The sequence below is a fragment of the Astatotilapia calliptera genome, chromosome 12 (genome assembly GCF_964374335.1).
Source record: "Astatotilapia calliptera chromosome 12, fAstCal68.1, whole genome shotgun sequence".
Classification (NCBI taxonomy): Eukaryota; Metazoa; Chordata; class Actinopteri; order Cichliformes; family Cichlidae; genus Astatotilapia; species Astatotilapia calliptera.
In genome coordinates, this window is record NC_137433.1 from 12,889,903 (window position 1) to 12,905,703 (window position 15,801).

The window sequence follows — 15,801 nt, forward strand, 5'->3', positions numbered from 1 at the left end:
GGGGCAAAAAAGTATTTAGTCAGCCACCGATTGTGCAAGTTCCCCCACCTAAAATGATGACAGAGGTCAGTAATTTGCACCAGAGGTACACTTCAACTTTGAGAGACAGAATGTGAAAAAAAAATCCATGAATCCACATGGTAGGATTTGTAAAGAATTTATTCGTAAATCAGGGTGGAAAATAAGTATTTGGTCAATAACAAAAATACAACTCAATACTTTATAACATAACCTTTGTTGGCAATAACAGAGGTCAAACGTTTACTATAGGTCTTTACCAGGTTTGCACACACAGTAGCTGGTATTTTGGCCCATTCCTCCATGCAGATCTTCTCGAGAGCAGTGATGTTTTGGGGCTGTCGCCGAGCAACACGGACTTTCAACTCCCGCCACAGATTTTCTATGGGGTTGAGGTCTGGAGACTGGCTAGGCCACTCCAGGACTTTCAAATGCTTCTTACGGAGCCACTCCTTTGTTGCCCGGGCGGTGTGTTTTGGATCATTGTCATGTTGCAAGACCCAGCCTCGTTTCATCTTCAAAGTTCTCACTGATGGAAGGAGGTTTTGGCTCAAAATCTCACGATACATGGCCCCATTCATTCTGTCCTTAACACGGATCAGTCGTCCTGTCCCCTTGGCAGAAAAACAGCCCCATAGCATGATGTTTCCACCCCCATGCTTCACAGTAGGTATGGTGTTCTTGGGATGCAACTCAGTATTCTTCTTCCTCCAAACACGACGAGTTGAGTTTATACCAAAAAGTTCTACTTTGGTTTCATCTGACCACATGACATTCTCCCAATCCTCTGCTGTATCATCCATGTGCTCTCTGGCAAACTTCAGACGGGCCTGGACATGCACTGGCTTCAGCAGCGGAACACGTCTGGCACTGCAGGATTTGATTCCCTGCCGTTGTAGTGTGTTACTGATGGTGACCTTTGTTACTTTGGTCCCAGCTCTCTGCAGGTCATTCACCAGGTCCCCCCGTGTGGTTCTGGGATCTTTGCTCACCGTTCTCATGATCATTTTGACCCCACGGGATGAGATCTTGCGTGGAGCCCCAGATCAAGGGAGATTATCAGTGGTCTTGTATGTCTTCCATTTTCTGATGATTGCTCCCACAGTTGATTTTTTCACACCAAGCTGCTTGCCTATTGTAGATTCACTCTTCCCAGTCTGGTGCAGGTCTACAATACTTTTCCTGGTGTCCTTCGAAAGCTCTTTGGTCTTGGCCATGGCGGAGTTTGGAGTCTGACTGTTTGAGGCTGTGGACAGGTGTCTTTTATACAGATGATGAGTTCAAACAGGTGCCATTCATACAGGTAACGAGTGGGGGACAGAAAAGCTTCTTACAGAAGACGTTACAGGTCTGTGAGAGCCAGAGATTTTCCTTGTTTGAGGTGGCCAAATACTTATTTTCCACCCTAATTTACAAATAAATTCTTTACAAATCCTACCATGTCAATTCATGGATTTTTTTTCACATTCTGTCTCTGACAGTTGAAGTGTACCTCTGGTGCAAATTACTGACCTCTGTCATCATTTTAAGTGGGGGAACTTGCACAATCGGTGGCTGACTAAATACTTTTTTGCCCCACTGTATCTTTTATGGCTTTGTGCTTTTAACATGTTTTACTTGATATGCATTTTATGCTATTCCTGTGTTTTAGTGCCACTGACCTGTTAGCATACGTGGTACTTTGTTATGGTCCTATAATATAATATTTATAATATTTATGGCTTATTTCCTGTCTTTTATGTGAAGCACTTCGGTATACCGTTGGTTTTTAAATGTGTTCTATAAATAAAGTTGTGTATTGTATTGTATAAATCCCAAATTAGCGACTTTATATTTTTTTAGTGCTGTCAGGGTTAACGCGCCGTCATCACGACTAACGTGATTAACAATTAACCCATCTGGAGCGCAGACTGAGTCAAAATCCCTGAATTGTCTCTGTCAAAACATTTTGCGCAGATTGTCCAAAGTTTGTTCATTCTCTGCTCCAGATGGGTTGCGTTAATCCTGATGACCACGTTAACGCCGACAGCCTAAATTTTTGGGGGAAATTACTTCGTCCATGTTTGGACTTCTTCTGTGTTGTAAACGCGTCACCTTTCCAAACAAGCCACACATCTTCAGTCTTTATCTAATTGTACTGTCATGAATTTTGGCATTTAACATGCTAACTGAGGCCTGTAGAGTCAGAGATATAGCTCTTGGGTAGACCAGCAACTGACTTAAATGTTTTACACCAGTGAATGATCTTGCTTCCTGTAGCCTGATGACATTCAAACTGTTTTCCCTTATAATCCTTCCCACACTGTTGGGCTTCTTTCCTCTTTGGCATTATGTTTACACACACCTGAATGCTCCAGACCAGCAAGCTGCCAAAACTTCTGTTTTTATAGAGGTGCTCACATTTGCTGATCATCAGTTACTCAACTGTACTTGATTATCAGCACCTGGCTGCTACTTATCCTCTTAATTCCTACAGAAGCAGTAATGGTGTACTTGGTTTTTTACCCACTGCTTCTGCACTATGGCTTAATTTTTGTTTTGCATGTTTTATAATTCATCTGAGGTTGTATTACCTGATTTTGTATGCAAAAACCTTAAGATTTGAATTGTAGTATATCCGACACACGTAGAGTAGTGAATGCACCTCTTTTGTGCATGCATTTGCATTAGTGCCACTGAGGCACAAATGCTAGACATAGCCTAACGGAATGGTCTTTCTCATCTATCTTCATCTGCTGTGCAGTAAACGCCTCTTCACTTATACAGGAGCTCATTACTCACAGTGGCAGCCATTTGAATCTTTTATCAGAGGGATTTTTAATTGAACACTGGCAAATGTGCTCCAAACAAATGGGCTTCAGCGAGCCTGCGAGCTGTGTGTTTGTATGCGTGCGAGTGAAATATTCATCGGGTGAGTTTGCGCAATGCCGTAGCCGTCTGGTTCTGCAAACTGTACACATTAGCTACCAGCCCACATGGGAGATGGCGAGCTGTCTGTAGAAACTGTGTGTGATTCACTCACAGGGAATCATTTCTAGAGTGTAAAAGAAGTCGTAGAAGAACTCTGGAGTTTTAGGGCCTTAAAGTCCCAGAAAAACACCTGCAGCGGATAATCAATCCCACCTGAACAAGTAAATGAAACTACTTTCTGTTCTTGTTATTTTAAAGATCAGCAGTATTTCCCCCTATTTGTAATCAATGCGCATCACATTTGATTGAGTAAAATTTAGCTGTTAGTGAACAATTGGCAAAACCTAATCATACTGTTGCCCCTTTTATTCTCAGCCACGAATCATTAGTCAAACTTAAAGACAAACTGATAACAGACTCATAACCAAATTCAAATTCAAATTCAAATTTTATTTGTCACGTACACAGTCATACACAGTACGATATGTAGTGAAATGCTTGGACAACTGCTCGTGACCTAAAGAAAACAAAAAAGGAAAAGGCTATGAATAAGATAGGAAATAAATATGAAAAATTAAAAGGGTAAATTTAACTAGGAAGGAATAAAATATAAATTAAGGTTAAAAATGAAATAACTGTACAACACAAATTAGAATGAAGGGTAAATTTAACTGGGAAGAATAAGATAAAATATATAAATTAAAGTTGAAAATAAAATAACTGTACAACAAAATACACAATACACAATATAGAACTATATAAGAATGTATGAAGAAATCTAAATATAAATAAATATATACACGATAACAGCAGCTGTACAAGTATTAACCGGAAATGAAGAATATAGTGACCAGTGTTGTGCAAAAACAAAGTCCAGAAAGTCCAGTGTGTGTGTAAGAACCATATGTGTGGGTCAGTACTGTGTGGTGGTGTGATTGAGAGACCGTATCGCCTGCGGGAAGAAGCTCCTCCTCAGTCTCTCTGTGTTGGTCTTCAGGGAGCGGAATCGCTTTCCTGACCTCAACAGAGAGAACAGTCTGTTGTTGGGATGGCTGAGGTCCTTCACGATCTTCCTGGCCTTGGTCCAGCACCGCCTGCTGTAGATTGAGTGCAGGTCAGGGAGCTCGGAGCGGATGGTGCGCTCAGCTGACCGCACAACCCTCTGTAGAGCTCATCTGTCCTGCATGGTGCTGTTCCCGAACCAGGTTAAGATGTTTCCCGCCAGGATGCTCTCTATGGTGCACGAGTAAAAGTTCCTGAGCACCTTGGAGGGCAGTTGGAAGTCTCTCAAGCGTCTGAGGTGGTAGAGACACTGTCGGGCCTTTTTCACCACGGTGTTGATGTGACAGGACCATGACAGGTCCTGCGTGATGTGAACTCCGAGGTATTTGAAGCTGTCCGCTCTCTCCACTGGGCACTCGTTGATGACGGGGGGTCTGGTAGTTCCTCTCCTGCTTAGTGCTGAAGTCCACTATCAGCTCCTTTGTCTTACTGACGTTTAGAAGGAGGTTGTTCCTCTGGCACCAGTTCTCCAGATTCCTAATCTCCTTCAGGTAGGCCGTCTTGTTGTTATCAGAGATCAAGCCCACCACGACGGTGTCGTCAGCAAACTTGATGATGGTGGTGGAGCTGGTAGTGGCCACACAGTCATATGTGTACAAAGAGTACAGCAGGGGGCTCAGAACACACCCCTGGGGGGCTCCAGTGCTGAGAGTGGTGGAGGCTGAGACATGTCCGCCCATCCTTACTGCCTGTGGTCTGCCAGTTAGGAAGTTGGAGATCCACTGTCACATAGATGAGCTGAGTCCCAGATGCTCCAGCTTGGTGGTGAGTGTGGAGGGAATTATGGTATTAAATGCAGAGCTGTAGTCTATGAAGAGCATTTTAACATAATTCCCCCTTCTAGTGTCCAAGTGAGTGAATGATGTGTGGAGGAGATGAGAGATGGCATCGTCTGTGGAACGATTTGGACGGTAAGCGAACTGTAGTGGGTCCAGTGTGTCTGGTAGTGAAGAAATGATGAAGTCTCTGACCAGGCGTTCAAAGCACTTCATCACTACTGAGGTGAGGGCTACAGGGCGATAGTCATTGAGAGAAGCAGGGTGGGGTTTCTTCGGGACAGGAACAATGATGGACTCTTTGAAGCATGTGGGGATCACCGACTGAGATAAAGAGATGTTGAATATCTCAGTGAACACAGGAGCTAGCTGGTATGCGCAGTCTCTTAGGATACGACCTGGGATGCCGTCTGGTCCTGCTGCTTTCCTGGTCCAGCGCGCGACCTTCCTCTGAACCGGAACTTCCTGTTTCAGCCTTTGTTTGTATTTTGGCATGAGGAAGATGGCGGCGTGATCAGATTTGCCAAACGAGGGGCGGGATTGTGCCTTGTAGCCGTCCTTGACTGTAGTGTAGCAGTGGTCCAGTGTCCTTTCACCCCTGGTGGGGCAGGTGATGTGTTGATAAAAGTTCGGCGCTGCGCGTTTGAGGTTGGCGCTATTAAAGTCCCCCGTCACAATAAGCGCAGCGTCCCGGTGTTGTGTCTGGTGCTGTGTGAGTGCCTCATGCAGCTCGCATAAGGCGGTGACCGTGTCCGCTTGTGGTGGAATATAAACGGCACTTACAATGACCGATGTAAATTCCCGAGGTAGATAAAAAGGACGACACATGATGGACAGTAGTTCCAGATTTGGTGTGCAGGAGCGTGTGAGAGGAACAACGTTCGCACTGTTGCACCAGTTGTTGTTCACCATTAAACACACGCCGCCTCCCCTTGACTTCCCCGAGTCCCGTGTCCTGTCCATGCGGTGAACCGAGAAGAACTCGGCCGGCTGGATGGCGTGGTCCGGCACCGCTGGGTTCAGCCATGTCTCGGTGAAGCAGAGGAGATTGCAGTCCCGAATGTCTCTCTGGAACTTTATCCTGGCCCTGAGGTCGTCAAGCTTGTTCTCCAGTGACTGGACGTTGGCGAGCAGGATGCTAGGCAGAGGTGTGCGGTGTGCACGAGCTCTCAGCCTGTTCCTGACGCCGGCTCGCTTCCCTCTAGGCCGCCGCCGCTTCCACAGCCATACTTTTATTTTAGTTCCTATCTTCACCTTATTCAGGACTTAATCATGAACTCTATGCTTGAAATGGGGTTCATCTTCCATTTCTTTCCATTCACACGACTGCTAAATCGTTTGAAATCCTGGGTGCACACTTGCGTGTTGACTTCAGCTATTGGACCCACCATCACGGATAAGTGGTTGAAGATTTAACCAGTAATCTGATGCTTTCCTGGGGTGAAATGCCACAAGGTTGTGGGTTACAAAAGGGTCAGAGCTTGTTCATCCTCCTCCTCATCTTGTTCTCTGACCCTGTTGCTCACTGTCTTATTAAATACAGTCAGAACGACAACAGGTCAGGAGGGCAGCAGTAACAAAAATGCCTTCAATGGATATATTCAAGCTCAAAGCAGCCTGTGAGCTTTGCTATGAGGAAGCAAACATTCGTGTGAGTGTGTGATATAGAGCTATGATAATTTTGTATGTTCTGATTAGTTTTTATTTTATTTCAAATTGACTTTTTGTTTTTAATTCAGTTTAGGTTTAATTTAGTTTTCATTAGTTTCAGTGTTACCTTTAGTCTTTCTGGTTATTAATCTATGGCGAGGATATGTGAGAGGCAAGATTTAGGAAAATAAGCACAGGTACTACAATAAAAACACAGAACCTTTTAAAAACTGTTGACTCAAACACGCCCACCAATACCTCATTATTCAAGGTAAATTTTTCACTTAAACAACAGATGCTGCTTTATTTTCTTCCTTTCTTTCTTACAAGGATAGTTTTTATTTTATTTTTTAGTTAACTAAAATGTTTTGCCACATCTTATTTTGGTGTTTAGCTTATTTTAGTTAACGATAACGACCTCGGTGTGGTCGCACGCATCCATCCACAGCAGCAATGTTCCTCCTTCAAAGCTCAGTGATCTGGTAAACAGAGGATCTGGGTGATGACGTAAAGCTGGCGTGCATTTTGGACCGTAAAAGTAGCTATGCATTACCCTGATATCCAGTAAAAAATACTGTGGGTACTCTCATGACTATAGAAGGCATCCAAGCTTCCCAGCTAAGGTCGCCATGGTGTTGGACTGAAGGCACACAAATGAGACTAAACACACCGGCAGCCTTGATAGGGATATCCTGTTTCTCTCTGTGCGCCCCTACTGAGAAGCGAGCGGAGACGAGTTCTCTGAACAACACTGTTAGTCTGAGTAATTGACTGCGCCAGACTTAAGTCATGTTTTGGCTCAAATTGCACATTGTGAAGAAAGTTGAATTTCTTTTCACTGTAATTCCAACTAATGCACTGTTCGGCTTGCAGCCTAATGGAAACACAACAAGCACTCGGATCATTTGGAGAAAATATTAGGCATAAGTTGAAAACATGTTCAACCTTTTATTTCCCCGATCAAACAGGGGATGCAGTCTACCATACAGGTATACAGTATTTAATTGCAATAATTGGGGCTGAATTTCAGTGCAAGTCTTAGTGCCAGATCACAGCAGTGGCTTTTTCCAAGAAAACCCTTAAGCTGTAGTAATGGATCAAATAAAGTCTCCTTATTTCTTAGTAAACACGAGTATGTCAGAAAATTTATATTGGGAAAAAAAGGATAAAGCATGAACAGAAAGTTCCCGTTTCCCTAAAGGTTAATCTGGATTTCCTACATATTGTCACGTCTGTTTTGTCTTAGTTAAACCAGCACTCACAATAGCAGGGCCGTCTAAACGGAACATGGCCGTAAGTAATGTTACCAATTACACCTGTGTTTATCCTGCGAAGGAAGGTCAGCAACGCCGCTCTGCAGACGGGCTGTGCTGTGCATGCTGTGGTGTGTTTAGGGGTCCGCTGAGACCCTGAAGCACAACACAGCACTCATTATAGTTATTAGTTACACCTGTTCTGATTCTGCTATGGTACGCAGAAGCTTCTGCTGTAAAGCTGGTCAATAGACTCAACAATTACCAATATTTAAAAAATAGGAAAAATATAATGGCTTATAGATTCACAGGTTTCATTGCTGTACCATTAATGATGGCTTTTGACACTTTGACACACTTTGACGACCTTCTGGGTTTTTCCAAGGGTTGCTTCCACGTCTGACCCACAGCTGCTCATTTTGTTCTATAGGCAGACTTGAAGTGTGACAGAACCACCTTAGTTCAGAAAAGAGCTGGAATAAATAGCTTGCTTGCTGTCTTGTTGATCCTGGTCAGGATAATCTTAGGCGCTTAAAAAGAAAGCGGCTGGACTTCTTTAAGTTTAAGGCATTTCACCTCTTATCCAAGAGGCTTCTTCTTTGTAGCTCTAAAATCAAACGGTGGAGAGTCCCAGGTATTTAAACCTTAGAAGGGGCTGTCCCTCGCATCAGGTGACCTCAGTACACTACATCACAGGGTGGGGCAAAGTCTCACAGTGGTTTCACCCAAAACCTCTGGTAGTAATGACCCAAGCACATAGTTAACAGTGGGTCAATGACCACATGTTTGAGGGACAACCCCACTAAGGTTAAAATACCTCAGACTCTTTACCTTTATGTTTTAGACCTGAATGAGCCTCGTGGATTGATGGGGAATTTAGTCGCTTTCTTTTTAAGCTGATAGGAGTTGTTTTCTTGGTATTTTACTCCATCATTAGATGGTAAATGGCCTGTATTTATATAGCGCTTTACTAGTCTCTAAGGACCCCAAAGCGCTTTACATATCCAGTCATCCACCCATTCACACACTGGTGATGGTAAGCTACATTGTAGCCACAGCCACCCTGGGGCGCACTGACAGAGGCGAGGCTGCCGGACACTGGCACCACCGGGCCCTCTGACCACCACCAGTAGGCAACGGGTGAAGTGTCTTGCCCAAGGACACAACGAACGAGACTGTCCAAGCCGGGGCTCGAACCGGCAACCTTCCGATTACAAGGCAAACTCCCAACTCTTGAGCTACGATCGCCCGCTAGATAAAACCACTTCAAGCCTCTACATTAAACATTTCACCACATTTTCAAAATCTTCATTCCATATTTAGCGATGAGGGAACAAAATCCCGTCAGATCGTTAACTTACGTGTGTTGAATATGACACGTAAAATCAAATACAAATGGCGACCCAAGCATCGCCATTGAGAGCTTGCTGACATTTAGTTTAAAGCACCTCTGTGTGCAGCTTCTCATAGGTGTAGGAAGGTCTAACCCCGCTTTTATTTGCAGAAGTTTTAAGCAGATTTTGGTTTGATCTTTTTCACGATAGTATTCATTAGGGGCCACACTCCCTCTATCCACATTTTTTTGAACCTCTCATTTCAAAGCATTTCAGCCCTTTTCCCTGACATTGAAACATTTGTAATCTCTAGCAGATAATCTCTGCAAATCTCACCCATGTACAATTCATATACACACAAACCCCTGACACATGCACTCGCACACCTAAATGCTGAAAAGCCTCAGCTCAGTCTCTTCCTGTTTAGTTTTACTGAGTTCTCTCAGGAAGCTTCTGTTCCTGACAAACCAAGCAGCTGTCCTCTGCTTTTTCCCCATCTCCCCAGGAGACTGAGATCAGCACCAGAAGGAAAGAGTGTGAAGCGCTTGATGCAGAGGTGAAGAAAAAGAATCAAACATGTCAGACTTTGGTAAGTGCCCCAAGAATATACTTTGGCCTCTGAATGAAAAGGATGGATGCTAAAATTGATTTGTACCCTGAGAGCTTTGCCTTCTATCATCACACACAAGCCTCCCTTGAGAAAACGAGTGGCAGTGATAGCATGGTTCCCTGGCAGTGACTGAAATGAAAAAAAAAATTGGAACAATTAATTGCAGGGTGCAGTATCTGTGGGTTGGGTTTTGTTGGCATGGGGACCACATTTGAGAATGAGCGATGCACATTGCTGTAGTAATTACTTGTTGTGAGTGATCGTGCACAAACCGAAGAAGTGCTGCGCATCTTGTGCAGTAGTATCTTCACGCTGTGGCTTTATTGGCTTCTTTTGTATACGCAGTCGCTCGGTACAACATAGCTGTGATGTAAATGAACAGAGGTACACAGCGCTGTGTGTGTGTGGTCACAACTGCGAAAGGTCAGAGATATGTTACACAACTCTCTTTCACTTGGTGGTTCTTTAAGGACATTTTCTCATAATGCCCCAGAAATGTCACTCTGCTTCCCGCTGGAGTGGCCTTGACTCAGGACAAAAGGTAAAGAGAAGAAAAAGGGAAACAGACGGGCCCTGCTGATTAGTAAAAGACCAAACAAACGAAAAAAACTACACATTTAATCTTATTATACTGGATTCATCTTATTTTAATCTCATGATATGACAGAATAAGTCAGTTTTGTTGGTTAGTAGAAGTTATATAGAGAGGCTTTCTATTAAATCAAACACAGTGTACCTTTACTTTAGCAATGCTGGCATTTGAATGTGGTGCTGATGTCTTAAATTAAGTCTCGAAGGTTAAATTTATTTTATGTTTTTTCTGTTAAGAGCCACTCTGTTGGAGAAAAGCGAGTCGAATTCCTCTGACTGTGTGCAGTGTTGGAGGGTGAGGCAGATCACACAAGACAGCGTTTTTAATTTTACTGTTTGGTGGTGTTGGGAGGGGTGGGAGTGGTGGGATTTGTCATTGAGGCCAGGCTAAATGCCAAATGTGATAAAATAACCAGTGACCAGCAAAGGCAATAATTACCCTGCTATATTTTATTTATTTAACTGGAGAAACATTCTGTACCTGAGACAGGAGGAGTTCTCACGGCTTCTCGCAGCAAGGACGTGTAGACGAGTTGATGGTACCAAGCCAGAGTGACTAATCAGTTTGTTTCACAGTGTGCCAAAGCTGGAGATGCTTCTGTCCATTAAAGTTGAGTTTGAGAGAGAGCAAAGTTTTTCTGCTATGAATTTCCAGTGGTTAAAGTTGGTTACCCACGCACTCTGAGGCAAAATGCTCAGCTAAAGAATTTTAGAGTATGTGTGATAGTGAGAGTAGATAAAGCATTATTCTTCTCTTCTCTGTAGTTTGAGAGCTGGGGGGAAAAAAACTGTAGACATCAAAGCCTCTTTATAAAAAGTTGAAGTTTGGCACCACAATAAAAGTATACGTGTTTGAAAGAGAGTAGTAAAAGACTAGTGCAGATGGCCTGAAATGGAATTTTTTCTCTATGAAAGGTAGGAGCTCGAGGGACTCGGCAGTAATTTAAATGGCACTGTCTGGTCCTGGACCATTTGAATTCATTTCGTCATACCCCCGAGCCCCCCCTCTATAGACGAGCTGTCTTTGTGTGTGGCTTTCTGCCCTAAATAAACACTGCATTAGGACAGTTTTCTTTGCTGCCCTCCTCTCGCCGTCCCTGCCCACAGCAGCACTTCCCTCCTCGCCCATTATTAGCCTGCTGAGTCCAGGGGAAGCTACCCAAAGGACAAACTGTCCCCAAATGGCGAGCAGAAATGGCAGGCTGGTCTCCACAGACTGCGGTACAGCTCTCATCTCCCCCTGCTCCACCAAGCTTTGAGAACAGCGACGCAAACAGAGACAAGACCAGGGAATTTTTTTGTGAGGGGATGGCGAGTTGACAGTAATGTCACTTCCTGTTTGGTCTAAACCAACTCCCTCTCTCTCCTCTGTTTCCTCTACATCTCATGTTAAAAAGAAGCACAAACGTGCAGGATTACCTGCGCTGTTGGCGAATTTTTAACAGTGTCAATAGGAATACACACTGATACTTCTTTTTTTTTTTTTTGACCCAGTGTTGAAATTGCACATTTTCATTAATGTCCCCCCTCATCGTGAGTTCAGCGGCCGTGTATATAAACACATCATCTGACTGAGTGTGTGAGTGACAGTAAACACTGTCACAGCCATCTGGCACCTCTACTTTCCTGGGTATCGGGTGTACAGCTACAGACCATCAGCAGAGCGTGCCTCCGCGAGCATTTAAAGCCTGTTACCATGGCGACAAGCATTAGCTGTATCAGCGTTGCTCGAATATGCGTCCGCGATAATCGAAGATCAGTGCTGAGGGAGACGGCGGGCAGGCTCGATAAGTCCAGGTTCTTTACAGCAGTGCCGAAATTTATCTCCAGGGCATCTTTGTGGTTAGCTTTGTTATCATTAAGGAGCAGTTTGTAAACACAAGCACCTTCTGTTAAAGGTGCGATTGGCATCTCATGTTGCCTTGGACACATGGCACGCACTCTAGGTGTCCAAAATTAATTTGAAGATAGACTATGTTTCTTCTCTTTTTTGTATAGTACAGAAAGTGGCTCATTTTGCTTTTTGCGTCGTGTCCGTGGAATCCTGGTGTGTTAAAGTGTTGTAGAGGTTCAAGTGTAAGGGGGGAAAAGGAAAAGTCTAACTGTGAAGCTGACCAACTGTTTAAAGTCGGTCATCTTCACAGTTCTACACCGTTAGATGATATTTTAGGCACATTTCTGACAGTATAATTGAGTTTATTTATACAACTCAATACCTACTGCCACCTCCTAATAATATTAGAGATTACAGAAGTCATGAGGAACCAGTCTTCAGGTAGGGGAAGTATATGCTTTCTCCTTTTGCTGGACATCTAGACAGCTGGCAATTACCTATTCTGAACGAGAGGAATAAGATGCTTTCATCCACATCGAACAGAGGCCGCTGAATATAGAGTTAGTGGGTGAAATGTTTGCATTGCTTGCGAGTTAAATGGCAGAGTTGATTCATCTGTCAGCCTTATCAAAACTTAACACGTTGCTGCGGCACACGAAGCTGAGTCAGAGCATGTCTGGACCAAATGCACATTTGGAGTAGGAGTAGCCGGGTACTCTGCCCCCAAGGCCTAATTATATTTTTCCACTGCGTATCATTCATGAAACTGTCCTAGCTCTCCTATCCAGATCAAATAGAATGCATTCATTCATTTCCCCCCCTCTTATTGCTGTGTGGCAGTCGCTTTTCCTATAATTCAGTCTCTTTGCTCTCTGTCTGTTTTTTGTAATACCTCCTTTCAGTTAAACTTGCTGTTCTTTGTGTGCGTGTCTGTGTTGGTGTGCAAGAAAATCTCATCTCAGCAGAAATCTCAGGTTTTCAGCTGAATAACGCCGAGGACGGCTCAGTATAGGCCACGCTGTTTTCTGCACTGAAATGCTTCCACAGCTTGGCTCACGGACTCTCCGTAAAAATGTGTCTTGCCAAGGGATTATGACGTGCGCTGATCTGTTTAAAGCATTAACACGTCAACAATATAGAACAAAGTCACAGCTGATTCTCTGTGTTTGACACAATTTGGTTTGCATCGTTATGCGTGTTTTGTCACGTCCAAATCCCCCACCACCAAAAAAAAAGGATTTTAAATGAGGGTGGCAGTCATATTGAAATGCTTAAATCAACAACAAACCAGGATGTCTAAAGTGCTTCAGTATATTGTTCTTTCAGCGTATGCACGGCAAAATGTCAGCTTTTGCTTTTTTTTCTGTAGCTGTTTGTCCTTCAGCGGGAACACCTGGAGGCTCAGCCAGCCGATATTAACACCGAATTGAAGGATCAATGGATATGAATAGGATTGCCAATGCAATCTACTGCTTGTTCGGGAAGCATTAAAATTGACTGGACAGAATCGATGCAAGTGGAATCTTTTTTTTTTGTGACATAAATGAATGAAAAAGCAGCAAAGCTCACCGATACCTAGACCCGGTTTGTAGAGTACGCTTGGGGAGTGTGATCGTGTGTACAGCGTCTCTTTATGTCTGTCTCCACGTTGGTTGAGTGTGGAGTGAGTGCATTTGAGAGCATGAGGGGGGGAATGGATGTTTGTGTCTGTGTGTGCCTGTATGTCTGTGTCTATATGTCAGGTTGGGTATCAGACGCCACCTCTCTGGGGACACCTCAGGCCCTCCAAGGTTTGGAGGCCTATCTCCACCCACCACCACTTCCCCTGCCGGTGGCGGACTCCCTCAGGTGTCGGTGCGTTGGTGGTTCTTTGTGTCTGGGGGTGGGCGTCCAGGTACACACCGGCTCACTCCTTGGTGGCCGCTTATCGGGGCCTGGAGCCTGTGGCTCGCTCGGGCCCCTTCGGGGGTGGGGTGCCCCCGGCCTCTCGGCCTGGGGCTCGGTCACTCAGGCACAGCTGGCGGCCGGCGGAGCTCACGGGCGCGTCACTGCAACTCCCCCTGGCTTCTGCTCCGCGGCTGCTGAGTGAACCCTCATCTGGGACTCTCCTCAGCTCTTACTGGAACAGTGGCGCGGCTGCCCCTCTGTTGGTCTTCCATGGTTTCTTGTGTTCTGGGGGCCTCTGGATGTCTGGAGTTTTGATCTCCTCCATACCTGCTTCACACCCTGGAGGACGGGGCTGTGGCCCCCCCACACTCCCTAGCAGATCGTTACATGGAGAAACCTTTGGAATACAAGCGCGCTGATCCACACAGGTATGCACACGGGTGTTCACTGCTCGTAGACCCAAATTACACCTTTCTTGGCTGCTACTTCGAAGCACATCTGTCCTGCGTGCTGCACAACAACATTGAATATTTAGTATTTACTGCTGTTTACACTTAGCTAGATTAATGCGATGGTGTTGTGTTTAGTATGTTGCTTTGTTTTTGTTTTTTTTGTCTTTTTTTGCTTGTTTTCTATTCTTCTCTCAACAGGTGATCCAGGAGATTTTTATTTTTTTTCTCCCCCCCTTTCTCACTGTCCCTCTCCCCTTCTGTTTTTCCTTTCCTTCCTCTTTCTTTCTCCCTTTCCTATCTCTCACTCATGTCTGTCCCGTCTGTAACATCTGAAAATAAAATATAATAAATAATAAAAACAAAGATCGACCAAATGGACCAATACGGCAATGCCACGATGATCCATTTGGCAAAGTAAATCCATTGGGTATCCTTGTTGGTCTTCAGACAATAATTCTGAATTCTGATGGCTAAAGAACCAAATGGGACAGGCGAAAAAAAAAAAAGCAAAGCTCACTCTCAACTCTCGTACTGTCTTCAGGCTGTTGTGTACTCTGCTTTTCCTTGATAGTGTTTTCTCTTCTATGGTCTTACATATGTGACTTTAATGTATACTGTGTATCGGATGTCACGCTAGTATTGTCATAAGTAGGTGTAGAGAGTAGCAGCAGTTAGAGGCGGGGGTCCAACGATGTGACACGTAACCTATGATACAATATTTTAGCACTTTTAAACATTTTGTGACATGCTGAGTATTGCAGTAGCATATATTGCGATTTATCTTTTTTCAGTGTGTCACAAGTTGATGCACTCCTTTCTGCTGTACTCAAACTTTCCCCAGCTTTATGTTTAACTTCTCTGTAGCCTGGGTATGGCGGCGTCTATGAAAATATATCACGATGCTGTCACATGGACTCCAAACCCTTGTTTTCTACAACAACTATGTGGATTCAGGTCTTTGTAAATAAACTGGGTGATGGATCGTGTCATTTTCTTAGCTCCCGTTGAATCGAGAGGTAGCTTTGTCAAGATAAATGCGCCCACTGTCGGCTGCTTTTTCAGTTGAGCTTTTTTAATATTTGCTGTTTTCAGAATGGCGGCACGTGAGATGAGCCTTCATGTTCGTAGTAGTCCCAGAATATTTTACTTTCATATAGCACTCCCTGGGCCAGCACAGTGGTGTGGTGGTTACCTCACCGTGAATTGGGCCTGGGTTGAATTCATCATCTGAAAAGGGCCTTTCTGTGTGGCGTTTGCATGTTCTCCCCATGTCTGCGTGGGTTCTCTCCGGCTTCCTCCCACCAAACTCCAAACACAGTTAGTGCGGTTAGTGGGATTAGCTTAACTGGTGATTCTAAATTGCCCATAGGTGTGAATGTGAGTGTGAAAGGGTGTCTGCGCGGCAGCTAAGATGACCCTGAAGA

At 44.4% G+C, this 15,801-nt stretch overlaps 1 protein-coding gene across 7 annotated transcripts in view; it reads left to right on the forward strand.

Annotated features, from left to right (window-relative positions):
• The window catches only part of rimbp2b (RIMS binding protein 2b), a 108,224-nt gene that overhangs the window by 54,599 nt on the left and 37,824 nt on the right, over positions 1 to 15,801 (forward strand). For all 7 annotated transcript variants that reach the window (XM_026188859.2, XM_026188872.2, XM_080309007.1 and 4 more), the window contains one exon: positions 9,509 to 9,592. In XM_026188859.2, the coding sequence (XP_026044644.1) occupies positions 9,509 to 9,592 (84 nt within the window). The remainder of the gene's footprint in view (positions 1 to 9,508; positions 9,593 to 15,801) is intronic.